This window comes from Bradysia coprophila, unplaced genomic scaffold (genome assembly GCF_014529535.1).
Source record: "Bradysia coprophila strain Holo2 unplaced genomic scaffold, BU_Bcop_v1 contig_324, whole genome shotgun sequence".
In the NCBI taxonomy this organism is placed as follows: Eukaryota; Metazoa; Arthropoda; class Insecta; order Diptera; family Sciaridae; genus Bradysia; species Bradysia coprophila.
In genome coordinates this window covers 4,658,635-4,679,411 of record NW_023503584.1, presented here as the reverse complement: position 1 = coordinate 4,679,411, position 20,777 = coordinate 4,658,635, and the positions used below count along the sequence as shown (strand labels likewise).

At 36.4% G+C, this 20,777-nt stretch overlaps 3 protein-coding genes and 1 long non-coding RNA gene across 5 annotated transcripts; 3 read left to right on the top strand and 1 right to left on the bottom strand.

Moving 5' to 3' along the window:
- Nucleotides 1–8,184: 8,184 nt before the first annotated feature.
- On the top strand, nt 8,185–20,493 carry LOC119079627. Its single transcript, XR_005088198.1, has 4 exons — nt 8,185–8,683; nt 11,283–11,288; nt 18,914–18,919; nt 20,483–20,493. It is a non-coding gene; the product is annotated as an uncharacterized LOC119079627 (long non-coding RNA).
- Nucleotides 8,848–12,176, bottom strand: LOC119079624 (ras-related protein RABF2b). Its single transcript, XM_037187621.1, has 5 exons — nt 11,793–12,176; nt 9,915–10,074; nt 9,742–9,852; nt 9,409–9,680; nt 8,848–9,352 (listed from the first exon to the last, which is right to left on the bottom strand). Exons 1-5 carry the CDS (start codon nt 11,833–11,835, stop codon nt 9,186–9,188), a joined length of 753 nt encoding a protein of 250 aa, XP_037043516.1. The 5' UTR covers nt 11,836–12,176; the 3' UTR covers nt 8,848–9,185.
- LOC119079625 (protein SGT1 homolog) lies at nt 14,790–17,934 on the top strand. Of its 2 annotated transcripts, none has more exons than XM_037187623.1 (3): nt 14,790–15,302; nt 15,367–15,600; nt 17,727–17,934. In XM_037187623.1, the coding sequence occupies exons 1-2, from the start codon at nt 14,952–14,954 to the stop codon at nt 15,565–15,567; spliced, it is 552 nt and encodes a 183-aa protein (XP_037043518.1). In that variant the 5' UTR covers nt 14,790–14,951; the 3' UTR covers nt 15,568–15,600; nt 17,727–17,934. The 2 variants fall into 2 exon arrangements, with proteins under 2 accessions (XP_037043518.1, XP_037043517.1); XM_037187622.1 differs by having other exon boundaries at nt 14,831–15,302; nt 15,364–15,609; nt 17,737–17,920.
- On the top strand, nt 16,887–17,819 carry LOC119079626 (protein SGT1 homolog). Its single transcript, XM_037187624.1, has 2 exons — nt 16,887–17,417; nt 17,482–17,819. The coding sequence occupies exons 1-2, from the start codon at nt 17,064–17,066 to the stop codon at nt 17,674–17,676; spliced, it is 549 nt and encodes a 182-aa protein (XP_037043519.1). The 5' UTR covers nt 16,887–17,063; the 3' UTR covers nt 17,677–17,819.
- Nucleotides 20,494–20,777: the final 284 nt, after the last annotated feature.

Below are 20,777 nucleotides of genomic sequence, written 5' to 3'. Positions count from 1 at the left end.
TCGAAAAATCCTCATTTTGAACACATTAAAGGACCCATTCGACCGGTTTTATCTATCTTAAAACTTAGATCCACAATTTCCATTACCTTTCACAAAAAACATATCAAAATCTGTACAACACTCAAGTTATGCTCTTAAAGGTCGAATGTACGAGGCCCATTAATTCGTCTAAAATATCATGAAAACATAAATTTTGTATAAACGAATCGCATGTAGTTGTCATTAAATATAAGTCTCCTTCCTGCTTCCACATTTTTATTTTGGCCAGTGGGAAGTTTATATCCTGCTGAAGGCAAGGGATAATACCACGTGCCAAAATAACAATTCAGAAGCAGGTAGGTACTATATTTTATCGGCATGTGCGAAAAATCACCTTATGTCCCTAAAGACTGATAGATGTTGGAGCCAATAACTATCTGTTTTTTGCACTAGCAGATAATAGTACTATATAGTCCTCTACTTTCCTATCCCAGTATTCCAGTGAGCTGCATTAATTCTTAATCCTAGAAATATGTATAACCATTGTTTCCATTACAAAACTCCTAACGTTGGCAATAGTAGTTTCTGTACCAAGCAGAAGAAGCCTATTTTGGTAAAGTTTGTCAAAATAAAGACGTGTGCGGAAAATAGAACTTTGCCTAACGCACGCTGAAAAAGGCGAATTAAAGGTTTTCAGCACGAACCGCACACCACTTCTGGAATCTAATTCGCAAAAAAAAACGTTTTAGCATGGCGTTAGAAACAACGTTTTATTTATAGTGTGCCGGAAATGAGCGACAAAGCTGTTGTCTTTGATGTAAGAATGTATATAATTCTATAGAAAATATGCTTCCGAAAATGCTTCTTAAAATACGGTTAAAAATGTAATAAATTGTCGTTAGCATGTGTTCTTTTATTAATATAACTCATCCACTACATTTGTCCATAGGATGTAGTAACACTGCAGAATTAAATAAAACCCAAAAGCGCCCATTATATCATTACTATTTTTTGTATCCTGCGCATATATGGCTCTAATGAGAGATTTAATTTGTCGTTAAAATTCGATGCGATTGCTTTATCACAAATTGACATCATCGTTGTCGACTGTCGAGGGAAAAAAAATTATGCGAACAATGTATAAACCACACAGATGACGAAGAATATAAAGTAAGAAATGAATAATTTAAAAATAAAATTAAAACAATTCATTCCCAGATTTTTATTTAGCAAAAACGCTATACAGATAGAATATAATATAGAATTTATGGTGTAGCAGGGAATCGTAACAGGCCCGCATTAACTACCGAAAGGATCGTGAAATGTAATTGATCAAAACTACCTTCCTTTTTAGTTTTTTAAGTACATTTTCTAACTTTTATATGGAACATTATTTACCATTATGGTTCTTGCTCGAATATCAGCAACATCCTCTTTTCCAGCAATTTACTTTGGATTGAGTGTATTTCATATACACGCAGACCATTTTTCCAAAGGTTTAGTTTTTCCAAAATGATGAAATGATCATGTGACAAAAATTTTTCTCTGGCATCAGACAGTCTGATTCAGATTCACAACGATATCGTAAATTTAAAATATTAGGGTGTCGTCAGTAGACCTAATGCTTATGCGTCGAAATTTGTAAATAAAGAGATTTTCACTATTCAATCACCTCTTTCGACAATCTCAGCAAATAAAATGTCTTAAGTTCTCGGCATCGCCTCGAATCAACAAATTTCACTCGAAAACAATTGTGCGTGCTAAGTAATTTTTAATTCTAATGTAATGAAATCAAGTATTTTCGACTAGACTTTTCAATCTATATATCATAGATGGAGTTACTAGTTATGGTAAGGACTAACAGGCAAATCATTTCCAAGGTTCTGAAAGAACGTTGAGTATTTCGACCATATTATGGTAATGTGGCGACTATAAAATGTCTATCAGCGAATACCTAATCGTATTGGGATATATCACAGTGGGAATCGAAACCAAGATTCTTGGCTAACGCTCTACCGATTGATTCATCTGACTCTGTAAATGATCATTGTTTAAAAATGTAAAATTTTCAAATTTTTTCTAAGATGAACGGAATGGACTTTGTTAACTAGTTCGGTTCTGAATCGTAATGTAAGGGGAAAATTAAAAAAAAAATGAGTCAACCGATCCTCAGCATTTTTCACCGAACTCTTTAAGTGATTTGATTTCAAGAGATGATGCTCTGCAAAACAAAATGAAAAGTCATAGCACGTACAAAAATTTCCATCACTTATTTTCAATCTCCAATTGAAGATTTTTATTTTTTTGTCATTTCATTATAAATATGTAAGGTTTTACATCAAAATATGTGTGTACATTTATATGGCATGGAAACATTATATGTAACTGATTGCTATATATATATATATAGAAAATTGTATCTCTTTCAAAAGGAGATATGGTAAGGAATGTTTTTGAAAACGATTGTACAGTGGAATTCTGTAAATATATCATTCGAAAATGCAGCAAAAAATGTAATTAATGACTGTTGTACCTCGTACTCGTACATACAATGGAATTTGAGATAATATTATAGATTTTTTTTTCTTCTCCATCTCATCTTTCAATATAACGATCAGTCGAAATGGCGAATGAATTAAGAAAATGAAAAAAAAAAAATTATCTGAAAAACAAATGTTCATTTAATATTATGGTAAATGATCCACATATGGCATCGAGAAGGCATTATAAACTTTTAACTTTAATTGCAAAATAAAAGATATTTTCCATTTTTCTATTGATACAGTTTTATACACATCGCCAATAAATCGCTCAGTTGTACAGCAACTGTGTGTCTGATTATTTTTATTTTTTTCAGTCATCTTCTGCTCCATCGCCATTACATATAAATAAAATGTGCATTAGATATGGGAAGCTCTTTCAGAAAAATTAATCTACGACTGACAAGCGCAATGACTTCGCCAATTATAATCGTTATAAGTGAGGTAGCAGAAAGGAAAGAAAGACAAAAAAATTATTGGAAAACTAATAAATAAATCATAAAAATTATCTATAAAATGTGAAATTTGAAATAGAAAATATGTAAAGCAAATTCATAAAATTGATTTATATTTTCAAAGATATCGTAGGTAATACGGTGTTATAAGTGTAAATAACACTTTATGGTCTATTTGATGAGTCGAGGTGATTTGAAAAGATAGAAACATACACTTCGGATGCTATTAAAATATGAATTCGAAAGCTTACTTGGCTCTGATTTTCTCCAGTTGCGTTGCTTTTCAATCACATTATATTTTGTGTGCGAATCCATTACTCTGACGAATCACTGATCATTGGTAAATGAAATCCTTCATTCAATCGAATCGAACGAATAAAATCTACATAACAATTGAAGCCCGGGTGTACTTATTTGTAATATATGTAGCTCTTTCATTTTTGATAATATGAAGAAATTGGGCAGACTTTTTCAGTACAATTTTTGTTATTTCAAAAACGGGATCACCTTACTCAAAACAGGCAGTTCATGAGTTAAAATGCGATTCCTCTCGATTATGAGTCGAGAGCTCTAGTGCCAAAGTCACGGGTTCAGACAAAATGATATTTACTTCGAACGCCTTTATGTTTTGTAGAGTGCCAGATTGAATGAGTAGTGTAGTGTATGAGGAAGCAGAGAGACGCAAACACAATCATTACATTGAATTGAAAAAGCACTGCCATTTTACACCAGTAGCTTTTGAAACGCTTGGTCCAATGGGTCCATACACGAAAAGTTTTCTAACAAAGTTGGGCAGAATGATAAGAAAGGAAACTGGTGAGAAAAGGTCTTTGGACTTCTTGCTGCAAAAACTGTCAATCTCGATCCAAGGAGGAATGCAGAGAACATTTTGTAATTAAAAGCTTTTTACTTTCAAAGTTATTCAGGAAAAAAATCACTTTCTGTACTACCCTCGAATGGAGATAGTGAGACACTGGTGAGAATCAACAAATTGCCAATAAAAACTGTCCAATCACAATATCACCAGCAATTCACAGATATTTACAAAAATCGAAACGTATTAGACATATAACCTTTGGTATAATAATGATAGATGTGACACCCCTCGAACTAAAGGAGTTATAGTAAAGCTCCTCAAAAGTCGATGCATTCGCACTAATTCATTTCACCGGAAACGTACAAACATTTAAACTAAAGTGTTTCCGCTAAAACGTAATTTTTAAGCTTAGCGCCGACATTTTATTTCTACTGGATCATCTCTTTTGAATCTCAATCTCAATCAATATTGTTGTTTGTTTACATATTTGGTCATCACAAATTTTTCAGAATTTCGTTGACTGACGAATATTTTAAGTAAACCGTTGATTTTTCACAGGCTCGAACCACCTGGTATCCATTAAGTGTTTTGGACGATTAAATTATTAATTACACTGGACTGGCCATACTGAGTTACTCAAAATTGTTAAATTTCGAAATTCAATTTGACGGACCGCTTTACAGCTGCTCCTGAGTGGCCGTTGGGTAAGTCCGACACTGAATGAAGTCTTATTTAAGGTATGTTGTTACCTGCATTTTGTTTTCTATTTTTAACTATAGTTTGTCAGGAAAGTTATATTCTGTTAGACTCAGACTAATTTGGGCTGTCTTCAAAAAGTAAATTTCCAGCTACTATTAATCGATGAAAACATCAAGAGCATGCAATTAAAAAGAGGAAGGACAGTACATTAGGGGGGTCCAGAATCGTATTGGAAAATAAAAGTTTCGAGAAAGTTGGCGGACCCCGGGAAAAACGAACCTATATGACCCACTGATAAAAAATGTATATGGGGCCGATGCGATCCGAGTTGGTTTATGGGTAGCTCAATGACGAAATATGTAAAAAACCACGAAAATGAGGGTTAAAAAAAATTGAACGTAACTAACAGATGCTGAGGTCACTTCTTAAGGTGAGTTGGGTTATTTCACTTCAGAATAATCCAAAGAGGCCGATTTAATGATTTTTAAGTGCATTCGCAACTCCCAAGTCAGTCAAAGATTCTCAATGTGTTCACCCAGTCTTTGGGTTCTTCCAAAACATTTATCTAATTTGCATCGGATAAATTCATGTCTAACGAGAGTTTATGGCATAAGCTTTCATTGTAAAAAGACATTTTTTCGAAAACAATTTTTTGAAGCTATATGGAAATCGATTTTGGTGCAAAACTGTCAGGGTCGTGAACTCAGGCAATTTTCAAATGACTGTTACGTCAAGACACCAACTTGAAACTTATTGTGTGTGGGCTCGTTAGAAAGCCACTGTCATTACCTTTACAACGACACCTAACACTTAATTTAAAGAGTGACCTCGCCCGACTTTGTATTACTTGGATATTATCTGTCGATTATTGTCTATATCAATATTGTTAGGAGTGCCCAGACGATATAAAAATTCCAAAAAATGAAAACAACGCATTTTTGTTGCTTTTGCATCTAATCTAAGTTGTCTGGACCAAAAAAGTTTGATATTGTCGTTAAAAAAATTTTCGCATACAAAGTAATGGAAAAAATCTATGGAAAATTTCATTGTTTTTTCACATATTTCGTCCTTGAGCTACCCATAAACCAACTCGGATCGCATCGGCACCATATACAATTTTTATCAGGAGGCCATAAAGGTTTGTTTTCCTCGGGGTCCGCCAACTTCCTCGACACTTTTATTTTTTGGACCCCCCTACAGTACATCCCCAACAGATAGCTTTCATTTAGTTCAGACGATTATTTAAAATTTACGGTAAACCATAGTTTTTGGTAGATTTATACTAAAGTCTCTTTCATCCGATGCAGTGTCACTTTTCTAAGTATGATACTACTGAGACTAGGCTATATGGGTAAATCCACGTATTTTGTGACAGAAATTTTTCTCTTTCACTCTCACAACATCCCCATTGTATTGTAGCGATGGCGCTCTACAATATGCATAGTCACATTTGGTAACATGACTTACGGTATGTTTTTTCGCATCTTCTTTGGTGCGTATTCGTACATCAAAAAGAGACACATTTTGATTTGGTAACATGACTTACGCTGGAATTTCCCATATATGTATCATACCAGTGGGCCAGTGACTCACAAATTATGATTTTTTTCACCTAAAATGGACAATCATCTCCGTCAGGCCGACTTGATCCTGGCAGTGTGTATACTCAAATTGTGCGTCTTTTCAAGATCCACAATCATACAAAATTTGTATTACAAATAGTTTTCTACGCGACAGTGCCTGAATTCAATCGTCCAAGACAGATACTTACGTCATTTTCCATGCAAAGTGGCGATAAACAATCTGAAATTAACCTCCCGAAGCATGAAAAATAAATTACCTATCTTCGTTCACTCGAAATTTCAGTCAAAAACGAATTTGGTTAATTTCGAGGGGACCTCAACTTCACGTACCCTAAAGAACCTAATTTTTCTCAAAGTTGTCCCAAAGTTTCTCGAATAATTCGCTATATCTGAAACTGAAAATTAATTCACTTCGCAATGACACTTCGCCATAAAAATTCTTCTCCATAAATCTATCGTCGGTTGTAGTTCCCCTGTATCCGCGAATGAAAGAGAGAGAAAAATCAGTACGTTTGATTGTAAATCTGTTCTTTCGTTTCACATCGTCCTCCCAAAATAGTTATTTTCTTAACGCTCTAACATAGTCCTCAAGTGGGAGAAAATTTTGCATTTTTCAAATAGAGGGATTTTTTTGAAAGTGGACCAGGCTCCGTCGGAGCTTTTTTTTTGCGACGGTTTGTTCATATGCCCAGATAGCCCTTGGTCCCAATAGTCCAAAACCACAGTCGTTTAATTTTCATGTTTGCGTCTTGGCTGGTGGTGAAGGTGCAAAAGTCAAAAAAAGGGTGTTTTTATACGTGATTTACTGCCGCTACAGACAATGGACGCACATGTGTGGCGGCTCGTTGGATAGGTACTGTCCAGGAGAACCGGGGCAAGCATAGATATCTTACATGTTCTGTGCCATTGTTTGAAAATAACAAAAATATTGTGTCAGTCAAAGGCCGTAAATTTTGATGAACTTCAAAAGGTGATATCTCGCACCTGGAGAATGTTTATGGTTAGATCATTGGATGCAGACATCAAAAACAGCATAGTTCGTGTATTTTTCTAAAATCAATATTTTGCTTTCGAGTGTAGGAAGACATTTGCTTTATACCCAAAAAAGTAACCTGAAACCTTTCACTTCTATGGCAATTGAGGTATAATTGTAGAGCTGGGTTAAGCCTCTATCAGGGCAACCACTGATCTGTACAACAACAGTCACCAGGTACAAAATATCACCTAATAAAGCTCATCAAAATTTCCCGCCTTTGACTGATACATACTTTTTGTTATTTTTGAATAGTGCTTGAGTACACATTTGATATCTGTCCTTGCCCCGGGTCTCCTGGACAGTACCTATCAAACGAGCCGCCACACATGTGTGTCCATCGTCTGCAGCGGCAGTAAATCACGTATAAAAAACACCCTTTTTCGACTTTTGCACCTTCACCACCAGCCAAGACGCAAACATGAAAATTAAACGACTGCGGTTTTGGACTATTGGGACCAAGGGCTATCTGGGCATATGAACAAACCGTCGCAAAAAAATAGCTCCGACGGAGCCTGGTCCACTTTCAAAAAAATCCCTCATATCAATTTACCGTCCTCCATCATTAGGTGAGATTATAGAATTGTGGGATACATTTTTAATCACCATGCGACTTTCTGGCTGCTATAATTCCCTTGACTGTAAGTCATGGGTTTTACAAAAACAAATACACCGTACATAACACGTTCATTATGATTAAAAATGTGATGAAAAAACGTTAAATGTTAAAATTTTTGTGCCCTTTGTTAACACGATTACTTGAGCAATTCTCAACCTATTTTCAAAAACTCTTTTTTATTCGACGAAGTGTTGAAATCCTCAGATCAAGTTCGAAAATGGGTGGCATCGGTTCAACCATCTGGGAGTAGTTCTCAGAAAAAGCCTTTTCTGCTCTTTGTTAACACGATAACTGGAGCAAAGTTCAGCCGATTTTCAAAAACTTTTTTTTATTTGACGAAGTATTGAAATCCTCAGGTCAAGTTCGAAAATGGGTTGTATTGGTTCAACCATCTGGAAGTAGTTCTCAGAAAAAGCCTTTTCTGCTCTTTGTTAACCTCACTTACAGTGTTCTGAACTGATTTAAAGAAAAACGTTTGATAAAGCACAGAATTCCTGAGGTTAGGTTTCAAGATACATTATATTGGTCTAACGATGTAGCTGCTGTTGCTAAACGAATTTTTTGATCTATTTCAATAAGTCTTTCTTGTTATTTTATTTTGTCTTGTTAACAAAAGCGAACCAGAGCGAAGCGAGGGCCGCAATTCACACGAGTTTAATTTTTATTGAAGGCATTCATCATTTTATAGACAATAACGGTCTAATATGAGCATAAAACCAGGCCAGTAACAGAAAATGAAGTTGTGAATCAAAAATTAGTATCGTTTTATAACGTCTCAAGACTTTACAAAGATTTTCAGTAAAACAAAACAGAATTAAATTATTAATGAGAGATTTAGACCGTTCTAGTAGTTCTTCTTAATCAACCAATAAATCATTACCAATACAACATCTATTAAGAAGTTCAGGTTCAGACAGTCAAGGGATCTGACCCACCAACAGGTGGGACCTAGTTGTTAGTAACACCAAACGTTGAATGTATGTGAAAATCAGTTAAATATCTCTACGATAAATTCGCGTTGCACGAGAAAAAATTTTCGGCGTTCATTTATCAACTTTAGTTCTCGCTGTGTAGAGTGACCTACGGAATTTGTGCATATCTGACTGTAAAATGTAAAGACAATTTTCAGCTTCAGCTTTAGAATAATAAATTTTGTTCTTTAATCAGCGCTATTCAAAGCACATTAAAATGTAATTTTTAAACAGTTACAACATCGTCTTAAACTTTAATATCAATGACATGCTTTCGATAAGCACCACTCCGCGTTACAGTTAATTGACATAATATTCGTTACATCACCACCATCATCATTTGGTCTCTGTTTCTCTTAAAACATAAAAATCGCAAAAACTATACAAAAAATACGAGAGCTAGCAATAAATTAATTTGAACACAACACGCAACTTGCAGACGAGTCGAATTAGGCGTTCGCATAGTGTGCATTAATTGAGATCAATGGTTTAATAACAACACCAACCAGACTTGTGTTCATAGCCATGCGCTATGTGATCGATGCTCCAGGATGGTGTTTCCAATCGGCCGATACCGCCAGTTGCTTCGACGCTAGCATCGACAGCTATTCCCAGGTGAACAGCATTGGAATTATTGTGTGGACTCTCCAAGAAATCTGGAATATTTTCATTGGTTCAATGAAATTCAACGACAACCATTTTTCGCACTTACCTAACGAGCTACAATATGTTGAAACGGACTCCACAGACTCGTACCGCTTTATCGATGTGCCGTATGTTCTATTTTCTGCCAGTCTTAACAGACCCAAAGCCGTAGTCATAAACACTTGTTCAATGCCTTGTTCGGTTACTGTTGAAGTCTCTAAGTAATTGCCGTTGATAGACACTGCGAATAAGTATGCTTCATCCCGTGATACAGTACGTTCATCGCTCAAATCGGTTTTGTTGCCGATTAGGGTCAGTACCATTGGTTCTTGAACGTTTCTGTAAAGATAAATTGCCATCAATTCCCATAACTTGTAAATGAATCAATGAACATCTGTACTTTTGGAGCTCCATCACCCACATCTTAACGTCAACGAATGTGTTGTAGTTTGCTATGTCAAATATAAGCAGTGCTGCATTTGCATTCCGATAATACATTGGTGCCATTGCTCTAAATTTATTTAAAATGTTTTAATTCAAAGTCTTTCTCATCAGATTTTTTAGTGACCTTACCTGAAACGTTCCTGGCCAGCCGTGTCCCACACTTGCAATTTTACTTTTATTTCGTCTATCACTAGTTTCACAATGTGAAATGATGCCCCAATCGTCGGTGCAACGTCTTTTGAGGATAGTTTTGATATGTATCGTTCGATCAGACTTGTCTTGCCAACACCTGTAAGAGTAAGAAGTAGCCGTCAAATAACTGATCCGAACAGAGGATTCAATTTCAGTAGCTAGAAGGGAACGCATTTATATTTTTGTTAGGAATCCACAAATCGCAAACTGTGGTGATATGTGTACCTGGGCCTATTTTCGAGAATCGAAAGTATTCAAATTCCCGAAGTGTCGTAAAAACTCTAGAAAATTCTTGAAAGTAAATTCACGAAAATAGGCCCACGATTGACAGTCAAATTTACAAGTTAAGCTTAAATTTCACAGTTGAATAACTGTAGTCGTTATTTGATAAGATGGAAGTCTATCTGTTCTTGTGGCTTGGCACATGATACTGGTGTGCATATCCGTATGTCAGCTCTGTACCAATTTCAGGTTTCGCACCTTCGAGTATCATGAACTTTAAGATGAGGATCTACCATCATTAGTAGGTAAGTTTTCCGTAACGACTTATCAAGAAAACAAGGAAATTTCCCTAATAGAAGTATAGTAAGATCAGGGAGTTGGAAACAAAGGATCTCTGATCTCTGTTCCTACTTCTCCCAAAAACTCTAATCTATCTATCTAAGTAAGTCTACCACTATCGGGTTCAACCAGGTTACATTGGTTAGGGTCCGGACAGGCTTCGAAAATAAAAGTAACCTCAACCTGCTCGTCTCAACACATTCTAATTTTTAAAGCTAAAAGCCATTTTGATACTATACAGACCGACTGAAATTAATTTGATCGCAAGTTCCGCATTCCGTTAGGCGATAACCAATATGCCTACAAAGTTGATTGGAATTTCCCTCAAGTATATGTGCACTAGAAAATTCTACGAAATTCTTTCTAGACTTGCAAAAAAAACCTTATCAGAATGAGCAGCATAGACAATAACAACAATATAAACAAACATTTCGGTCATCAATTGGTGTTAGTATATTCCATTTATCATGGCTGATTGATTCATCATAAACAAAACTTCAATCAAATGCTGATTAATCAAATAATAATGCGCGGAACTCATATATTGTTGAAGTTAAATACTTTTCATGAACTTTTCGAGACTGATTTTGAGTGTATATATCAAAAAAAAAAAAAAAACGAGAGTGACACACAAATAGACAGCTTAATCTTTCTACCGTCAGTTAAACTGCGTTTAGGTTGAATTGTTCAATATTTTTGATTATCTGAAAATTCGACAACTTTCTGGAGAAACTGGTTCTTCAGGGGTTCGTCGTGCGATAATAAAAACAGCTGATGTTAGTCATCCGCCGCTAATTTGACCGCAAAATCTAGCCATTCAACTGTGCAAGTTTGAACAAAGAGCATGTCATCTCCTATGTAGAAATCAACCAATTTGAATTCAAGATTCAAGTCGTTTTTTCGTAAAACGATATCTCCGTATTTTAACCGTTTGTCCTTTGAGAACACTGGTTTTGAAGACGTAAGCCGTTATATAATTCAATTCAAGAAATGTATAACCATCTACTTGTTTTGTAAACACACGGTAATTAAAACGATAACGAAAAACCGATTGTGAAGCAAACAAATAAAAATTAGTATTTTCTTATCTACATCGTAAAAACCAAATGTGGGTAACACAAATCTGTTGCTATATGATGATTTGACATTGTTTGTTGTACAGCAACAATTTTTGATGGAGTCTTACTGCCGCTTTATACCTTTGTGTTACAACAACACCTAAAATACGAATGAAACGAAATATGTGGCATTTACCTTGAGCACCCAGTACTACGATCTTTCCTTCGATTGCCCTCATCTTCGATTGATAATCATTAGTTCCTAACGGAAGTTAGTTCGTCGTTTTGTAAATGAAATGTATTTCAACAATAAGTCAACACCAACGCATTTACACACAAAATTCTTCAAGAAACACCTTTGTTCTCAGTGATATTGGTACATTTCTTTGATATATTTGATGAAAATAACAATTTATAAATTATGTCGGTCACTTAAGCGTATCGATGATAAACTACTACCTTTGATCGATTATTTTTGTCTTGAGATTAAAAAAAAAAATTGAATTTATCTTTTACTGACGGTCGTGTTTTTGTTTTGATGGTGTTTGACATGAAAAGTTAAAAAAAATGTTTTGAAGTGAAGTTGATTGAGAGTCGTTTGTTTGTAAATTTCTTTGAGGGTGCGTCCTATGCGCGAATCGAAATTTTCATGATTCGTTTAATAGATTTGTTCCAATCAAGGTTCTGAAAGAACAGGTTAAGACAACTCTGAGTTGATCACGAAGGCGGTGACACACAATTGCGTCAACGGCTGCGAAGTTTTATGTAAAATGGACGTTAACAAAAACAAAATTCTGAATTTTCGAGAAAAATATTTTATTGCTTGCCCCATGCGAAAATTGATTCTTACATATCAATTTGGCCCCTGCGAAAATGGTCGATTACATGAGGGATATTTGCGTGACACTTTCGTCAGGGAATCTCTATTTTCGCTGGGTGCTCGAGTCATTCATGTAAAATCAGTTTTCGTGGGGGGCAGCCATATGAAAGTGAATGCGTCATATGAAATATTTTATGCTTTTTAACATGAACACGGGAATAATTATTGATGTTTTGTGTTTTTGGACAATTATTTTGCAGTGGCGAGAGTTCAGTGTGGCAAAAGAATTTCAATTCTTAAAAAGAAAAATCACAAAACTGAAAGCGTCAGCCATATTTGTTCTAGCAATAATTTCAATGTTTGTTATGAACGCACATAGCGAGCACTTTTAGTTGCGTATTTTTCACTTCAATTCGAAAGCACTTCACACATTGATTAATTTTAGACACAATTCATTTCACTTCACTGCAAAATTTTTCGTCTAAAAAACAAAAACAACAAAATCATTGCTTAGAATGTATTATCATGGAACGGAATAACAATTCAATGACAACATGGCACCTGCTATGGTGTGATCACTTCGATCACTTTCGGTACGGTTGGTACTGCTGTACCAATACCAATATTTTCGGGATATTTTATGAAGAAGTATGAGCCGATTTCGGCTGTGTACTGGTTTTATAGTGCCGAAAAAATTTCTATTTGTTTTGTTGATTTTGTCTACAGAGATAGTTGTATTTAAATCAGCTTTTGTTGCTATTTATAGAAATTGATATGTAAGAATCTATTTTCGCATGGGCAAGCAATAAAATAGAATACAGTGCACCCTGCTGCAATGATTCATTACATGGTGGAACAATTTTGAAACTCGCAACTCACGCGTGTGTGTTTAAGCGCCTCGGTTTGAAAACTGTTATTTTGACGCGGGTAGTTACATACCTCGCCTTCGGCTCGGATATGCAAACTCTACCCTTGTCAAAATAACAGTTTTCAAACCTTGGCGCTTAAACACACACTTGTGAGTTGCTTGTATCTCAAAATTGTTCCCCCATGTAATGAATCATTTTCGCAGGGTGCACTGTAACCTACTATTCTTCAAGTTGATTTCTCACACTATCTGTTTATAAAATTTTGTTGTCACCCGCCTTCGTGGTTGTCTTAACCTGTTCTTTCAGAACTTTGGTTCCAAGGCCATATGAATCGTCAAATTTCATCCACAGAACCATAACCTCAATAATGTGTAAATCGCGTAGACGACGTTGCTCGATTTGTATGAAATGTCAAAGTTCTGAAAGACACCAAATTTTATAAACAAATAGTGTGAGAAATCAACTTAAAGAAAATATTTTTCTCGAAAATTCAGAATTTTGTTTTTGTTAAGTTCCATTTTACATATAAACACTTCGCAGCCTTTGACGCAATTGTGTGTCACCACCTTCGTGATCAACTCAGAGTTGTATTAACCTGTTCTTTCAGAACCTTGTGAAATATCACGTGTGCGACGTTGCTATGAATGAAATTGTCGTTGTTCGGGTTGTCAAAGTTCGTGTTTACAGTTACTTGGAACAGACTTATTACTGCTATTTTGCAATGAATGTACATACCAGAACCTTAGTACATACCAGGTATGGCTTCAAAATCTGTCGATTTATCTTGACTCATTGTCAAAATAATACGAAGAATCCTTTTTTTAAATCGTTATTTCCTCCGAGGTGACATTAGACCATACCTGGCTGGTTGGCTCATATTCATTTGTTTCTTCCATCGTACGGTAAAAACGAATTTTGACAGGCCGAAAACAACCGACCGTCATCCACAGAAGCAAACATAACCGCAACTTAAACAAATTTGTTTGTTAAAACTTCAAAGTGAGGTTGTATTGGCTTCTCTGTGGATGACGATTGACATTTTGAACGGCCTTAGAAGAAACCTATTGTTATTTTAGTTTGAGCGGTTTCAGTATAAGATTGTTCATACTCAAGGTTCTGAAAGATCGGCTAAAGAGCCCGGAGGCGGTGGCAGCCAAATTTGTATACATAATTGGATCAGTATTTCAAGAACTTTATTACAAATCAGTTATTTTAACTTGCCTTGTAGGCTATTTATTATTAACTGGTCCTCGGAACTCTCACCCCAATCATGAAAGTCTATTACAATTTCAACCTACAAAACATATAAAGTAAATTTCTTCAAGTTGAATTTTCCTAGTTTTTGTTGACAGCATGTAGAACGATGTGGAACAATTTCAGCTGTAGAATGCTAACTTTAATTGAGTTGAGTTTATTGCTCAACTTTTTCTCAAATACGAAAACAATCATTAAACGGACTGGGAGTCTTCTAGAATTTACGAAACATTCGCGGATCAGCTGCATCGGCTGTGAAGAAGATGAAGAAATAACAGACCGAGAAACACACAGAGCCTCAGTCGTAGCTAAACAAGCTCCGAAAAAGGAATAGGATTTACTTGTGCAAAGTCATTCGACAGCAACCTAAACTAAATTAGATTAAATACTGCAAAGGACACAAATAAAGAAAATGTCGACTGCCGTGCGACATGATTGGTACCAAACGGACGAGAAGGTTGTGATCACTGTGATGATAAAGAAGCCCATAGAACTGAACTGTGAAGTAACAATGGAACCAGACCGCTTGCTGATTGAAGCCGACGGAGATATTCGGCTTGAGTTTCATCTGTGCCAGTCGATCAATGCTGAAAAATCAACCTACAAATTTGGCTCTGCTAAAGTAGAGGTCACGCTAATAAAATTGATTAGTGAACGCTGGGCTGATTTAACAAAAGAAAAGGCCGAAGCGAAACCGAAAGTAGTCAACATTTACAAACATAATTGGGACTCCCTCGCTAAACTCCTCGAAAAAGAACATGAGGTACGGTTAACGGTAATCTTGTGATTGTTTGCTTTGTACTTAAATCATTTCGAACTGCTAGCAGGATGACCGCGGATTGGTAAATGAAGGATTCAAAAAAATTTACCAGAACGCTTCACCGGATGTGCGTCGTGCTATGAATAAATCATTTCTCGAATCAAATGGAACGGTCTTGAATACGGGCTGGGAAGAGGTTGGCGCCAAGAAAACAGAGATGCGCCCTCCAGATGGAACCGAGTTCGTTAGCTGGAAAGATGCACAATAATTTGATTTTCGCAAACTCAATGCAGTCGTGAATTTTCTCTCATTTTGGAGTTTTGAAGCTTTTTTATTTTAACTTTTTTGCTGAAATTTATTTTGTTGCACTGTTTGAATGTTCGTGGTTCACAAATGGTCAGTCTGACGAAAACCAAATAATGAAAATGCTGACCATTTCGTCGTCTACAATTCAATCAGGTTTTGTCATTTTCTTCGTTTTAAATTAATTTGAATTGTAAAATATAAGTCTGAATTGGAAAACCTGGTGTTAATTAACGAAATCGAACGCTCCGTTTGTATACGCTAATCAGTTCCTATTCCAAGTATTTAATGCTAACAGAAAAGTCAGAATCGATGGCATATTTTTTGCGAAATTTTCCAAAAATTTTATCCAACTCAAGTCTCTAGTTTCATTGAAACTTTCGACCTTCTGAGATACGGTCAATCGACGCCATTATTAGTGGTTATGTGAATCATCGAGTATATTCTGTCGAAGTATAGTTCACAATGGAGATCTGGAAAACTCACCAATGACACACATTTAGAGGGTACAGAACAAAGTCCTAATTTCACAGGCCTCGCATTGGAAAAGTTGACATATTAACATAAAAAACTAGTTATCATCTACCCAGTACCCACGAGGGGGAAACAACAAGAGCGAATGGTGGGACAGGCTGCATTCGCCATTGGAGCGAATGTAGGGAAATATGAGCGAATGAGTGGATGGAACGGGCGCAAATTATGAGCGAATGACGGGAAACTGTGGTCGAATGATGGGAAAATGTGGTTGAATGGAGGAAAATATGAGCGAATGCAGGAAAATATAAGCAAATGAATGGTGCGAACGGCTGGAAAATATGAGCGAATGAATGGAGAATATGAACGAAGGCATTCGCATGCGAATGGTGGGACAGAATTTTCCGTTGTTGTTTTCCCCTCGTCCACCCATCTATACGTTCCCTAACACAGCCTTTCTAAATATGTATCCGATCAGCTGAGATTCCACTTTCCAGACTTAAATCAAACCTACAAATATTGAATGGAAGATTGTTTGTATGCTTCAAGCTCCAACATTAGTGCACACTGGTCCTCAGCCTTTTTATTCATCTTACGCTTTTTTCCCCAAGGTTCTGAAAGAACCTTGTTTTTTACATTGAAAACTTTATTTTACCTGGAAAACACACTAATTCCAGGGGTGGTGCTATTTTTGCAGCATCAAACTTACCCACTTTGATTGACATCAATCGCATCAATCATGCGAAACATACGAAAACAATCATCAAACGAACTGGGAATTTTCTCGAATTTACGAAACATTTTTGCGGATCAGCTGTGAAGAAGAAGAAGAAGAATCTGTGACAGCAACTATACGTAAATACAGCGTCTCAGTCATAGATAAACAAGCACCGAAAAAGGAATAAAATTTACTTGTGCAAAGTCATTCGACTGCGACCTAAATTAAATTAGATTAAATACTGCAAAGGAAAAGAAAACAAATAAAAAATGTCGACTGCCGTGCGACATGATTGGTACCAAACGGAGGAAAAGGTTGTGGTAAATGTGATGATAAAGAAGGCCGAAGAGCTGAACTGTAAAGTAACAATAGAACCAGACCGCTTGCTGATTGAAGCTGATGGTGATATTCGGCTGGAGTTTCATCTGTGCCAGTCGATCAATGCTGAAAAATCATTCTTCAAATTCGGATCTGTTAAAGTAGAGGTCACGCTAATGAAATTGATTGGTCAACGCTGGGCTGATTTAACAAAAGAAAAAGCCGAAACAAAACCGGAAATAGTCAACATTTACAAACAGAATTGGGACTCGCTAGCTAAATCTATCGAACAAGAAAAAGCTGAGGTAAGGTTAATGGTAATATTGTGCCTGTGTCCTTTGTACTAAAATCATTTCGAACTGCTAACAGGGTGACGAGGCGTTAAATGAACTGTTCCAAAAAATCTACAAGGACGCTTCACCGGAGGTGCGTCGTGCGATGAATAAATCATTTCAGGAATCGAACGGAACGGTCTTGAGCACGAACTGGGCAGAGGTTGGTGCACAGAAAACGGACACGAAGCCGCCAGATGGAACCGAGTTTGTAAGCTGGAAAGATGCATAAGTCATGAGCACAATTAATTCGATCTTCGCAAACTCAATGCAGTCGTAAATTTTCTTTCATTTTTTTTTTTTTGCTGAAATTTGTTACTTGTACTGATTGAATGTTCGTGGTTTGCAAATGGTCAAGGTAGTCTGACGAGAAAGAAAAATCAGGACGCCGACTCACATGGTCAGTGACTATGTTGTTGCCTATATAATTCAATCAGAATTTATTATTTTCTTCGTCTAATTTGATTTAATTTGAATTTATAAAATCGTCTTAATAAAATCGTCGACTGAAATGGAAAACCCCGTTGGTGTTCATTCACAACAATCGAACGCTCCACGTGTACACGCTTGTCGAACCTGAACAACAATATCAGAATCGACGCCATTTTCATACGAAATCTGGGCGTCATGTGAGTCCCATACATCAACAATTGTTGTCAAAGATATTTTGGTAAACCTTCGGAAACACCGATGTGTCTGAAAACCATACTTGCTGAAAATGTACCGCGTCGTTTTTAGGTGCATTACCGAACGGTTCGTTAAAAATACCAAATTCACATAACAGCGCGTTAGTTCTAGTTCCTCCAATTTTACTCCAGCAAAATATTGTAAACTTTTCGCAATCCGGACCGGTGACAACGAAAAACACTAAACTCAAAACTCTAACAAAATAAAGCCTTATCGAAATCAGCAACAGACGGTGGTCGTGTTGAACATAATTTACGCGATTAAGAGATGTACCTACAGTCTTTAAAATGATCCAGATACACTTCAAAGTCGTGACGATGGCTACTTAAAATAATCGGTTGATCAATCCCATTGTTGGGCATGTTGCCGATCGCTAACTCAAAGTGGTGTATCGATAAATTAGGGAGCATTCGTAACCGACGACATCTGCTGTGTTTAAGAAAATCGTTCGAATGTTGGACAAATTTGCTGATAATTTTTTAAGTCTCTAATTTTCGCTTTACCCGTCAATAAAATGTTTTTAATTTACTAGGGAGGTAATAAGGCATTTCCCTCCCTAGGGAAATGTCTTTACCACACTCGTAAATTAAAATAGCATACTATATCAGGGAGGTAGCTCGATACCTCGTATCACGAGGAGTAAAAGTGCCTCGGGCTTTGGGTTTTGGCTGACTACTGACTTCCTCCACTAGTTCCTGTCCTCGGCCAGACTTTTCTCATCCGCGACCCCCAATGATCTAGTATCTTCAACCACACAGGATAATCTACTATCTTTTATTCAGTTCTTTGTTTAAGTAATTTTTCTTCTTGCCCATCTGCAGTTCCATTCAGGCAAATCGTTTGTGTACTACGAGCAAATGAAACGAAACTTTGTAAATACGAAATTGTCATGGCGATTTTATTGCTACAATTTCCATCGTCACATTTTCAAATCTCGCATTCTTTTTGCGTGTTCGTATTCCAGATTTGTCTCGTCTTTAGTCAATTCAATCATTTTTCGTTTACGATCGTTTCTAATCCGATTCGATTTAATTTCGAGATAAATTTCCTCTTCCGTCGTCTTCCGTTTTAGCATCTTCATTTTCTGGTCCTCCCCAAGGTAAATATATGGGCGGAGGTAGGTAATGCCATTCAGACGCGCGGTCTATCACAATAGTTCGTTGCCACTGACATCTTTTTTTTTTATTGGTTGACTAAGATTTACTTGTGTTTCCCAAAATGTTGTGCCTATCACAAAACAGATGGCCCAGGTTTCTAAGCAATTTTGTTATTTTAAAGACAGGGAGAGATGGCGTTTATAGCAAACTTTCGTGCCACTGCACATCTGATTCGGTTGTATATGGCATTACCTCCTCACTATATTTACCTTGGTCCTCATTAATTCCGTTCAACACTATTTCTTGGTACTTTTGCAGTTGAAACATTTTCGTTTTCAATTCGACTTCTGTACTTTGAACTGGCACTCCACTACGATCTGATTTTACGTTGCGCAGTGCCTTGTCAAGTTTGCATAACGGCTTCTGGCGAGTCATACGCTTTGACCGTCTCGTCAGTCGATCTATTAGATCATTGTCAATGTCGTTTGAGATGTCAAATGAGCTGTCATTTTCACAAAGCTAACCACAATGCTAGAAACATTAATATGGACCTGTCATTGTTTGAGGTTACCTTTGTGAAATTGACACCTCATATGATACTATTTTGAGAGAAAAACCGTTATTTGACACTGATCTATAGTGATTTTGCTGCTGTACTTTTTGCCATTGTGTATAGAAAACAGATAAAAACTGAGAAGTCAAAACAAGTCTTAAAGAAGAACGATCTAAAATGGGCATCGGGGAATCTGGCACACGCGATGCTAGTATGCGCCCTTTTACCAAGGTTCTGAACCTTGCCTTTTACTACATGTAACGAAAATTCATGACTGTGCCAACTTTTGTCCAACTGTCAATTGAAAATATTTTAACTTTTGGCGGACCTACGACGTGAATTGAAATTAAATTTGGGCGCTGTCTAAAATAGGAGACCTTTCAAATAATGGTCAGGTTTTATGCATAATGTAATGAGTCATCACATACACAGATTCACAGATTCACGTATCACTTACAGACAGCAAAGATCTTTAAATGAACGAATCGATAAAATTAAAATTTCAATGGGGAACCACTTTTGCGTATTTCAAAGAGGACAACATTTTGGAATTTATGTCAGTGTTCATTTGAGTTCATTTGAGTTCATTTTCATCCAGTGTATTAGGTCCCTTATTTGACGTTTCGAAAATGAACCGCTCCTGCCTGGTTTATTTTACTCTGCCGTGGTACAACGGTTTTTTTTGTGTTATAACCATAGAGTAGGCTGCCATTGTTAAACAGGTCTGGGTGCCCATTTTTGGGTGCCTATTAACATCAGCGGCGCCACCATGCCACTTCTCGAATATAACTATATGGCAACAAATTCCATGGATCTATATGTCGCAGTAATTACCTTTAATTGTTTTCGTTGACGATTTAACAATATCTTAACAAAAATTTGCGAACGTTCACTGAATTTGGCAATTTTCACTATAGATTTTAAATTTCGAATTTTGTGTTGAATTTAGCGCCCACACATTCTCTAAAACATAATATCTGAAATTTCATTAATGAC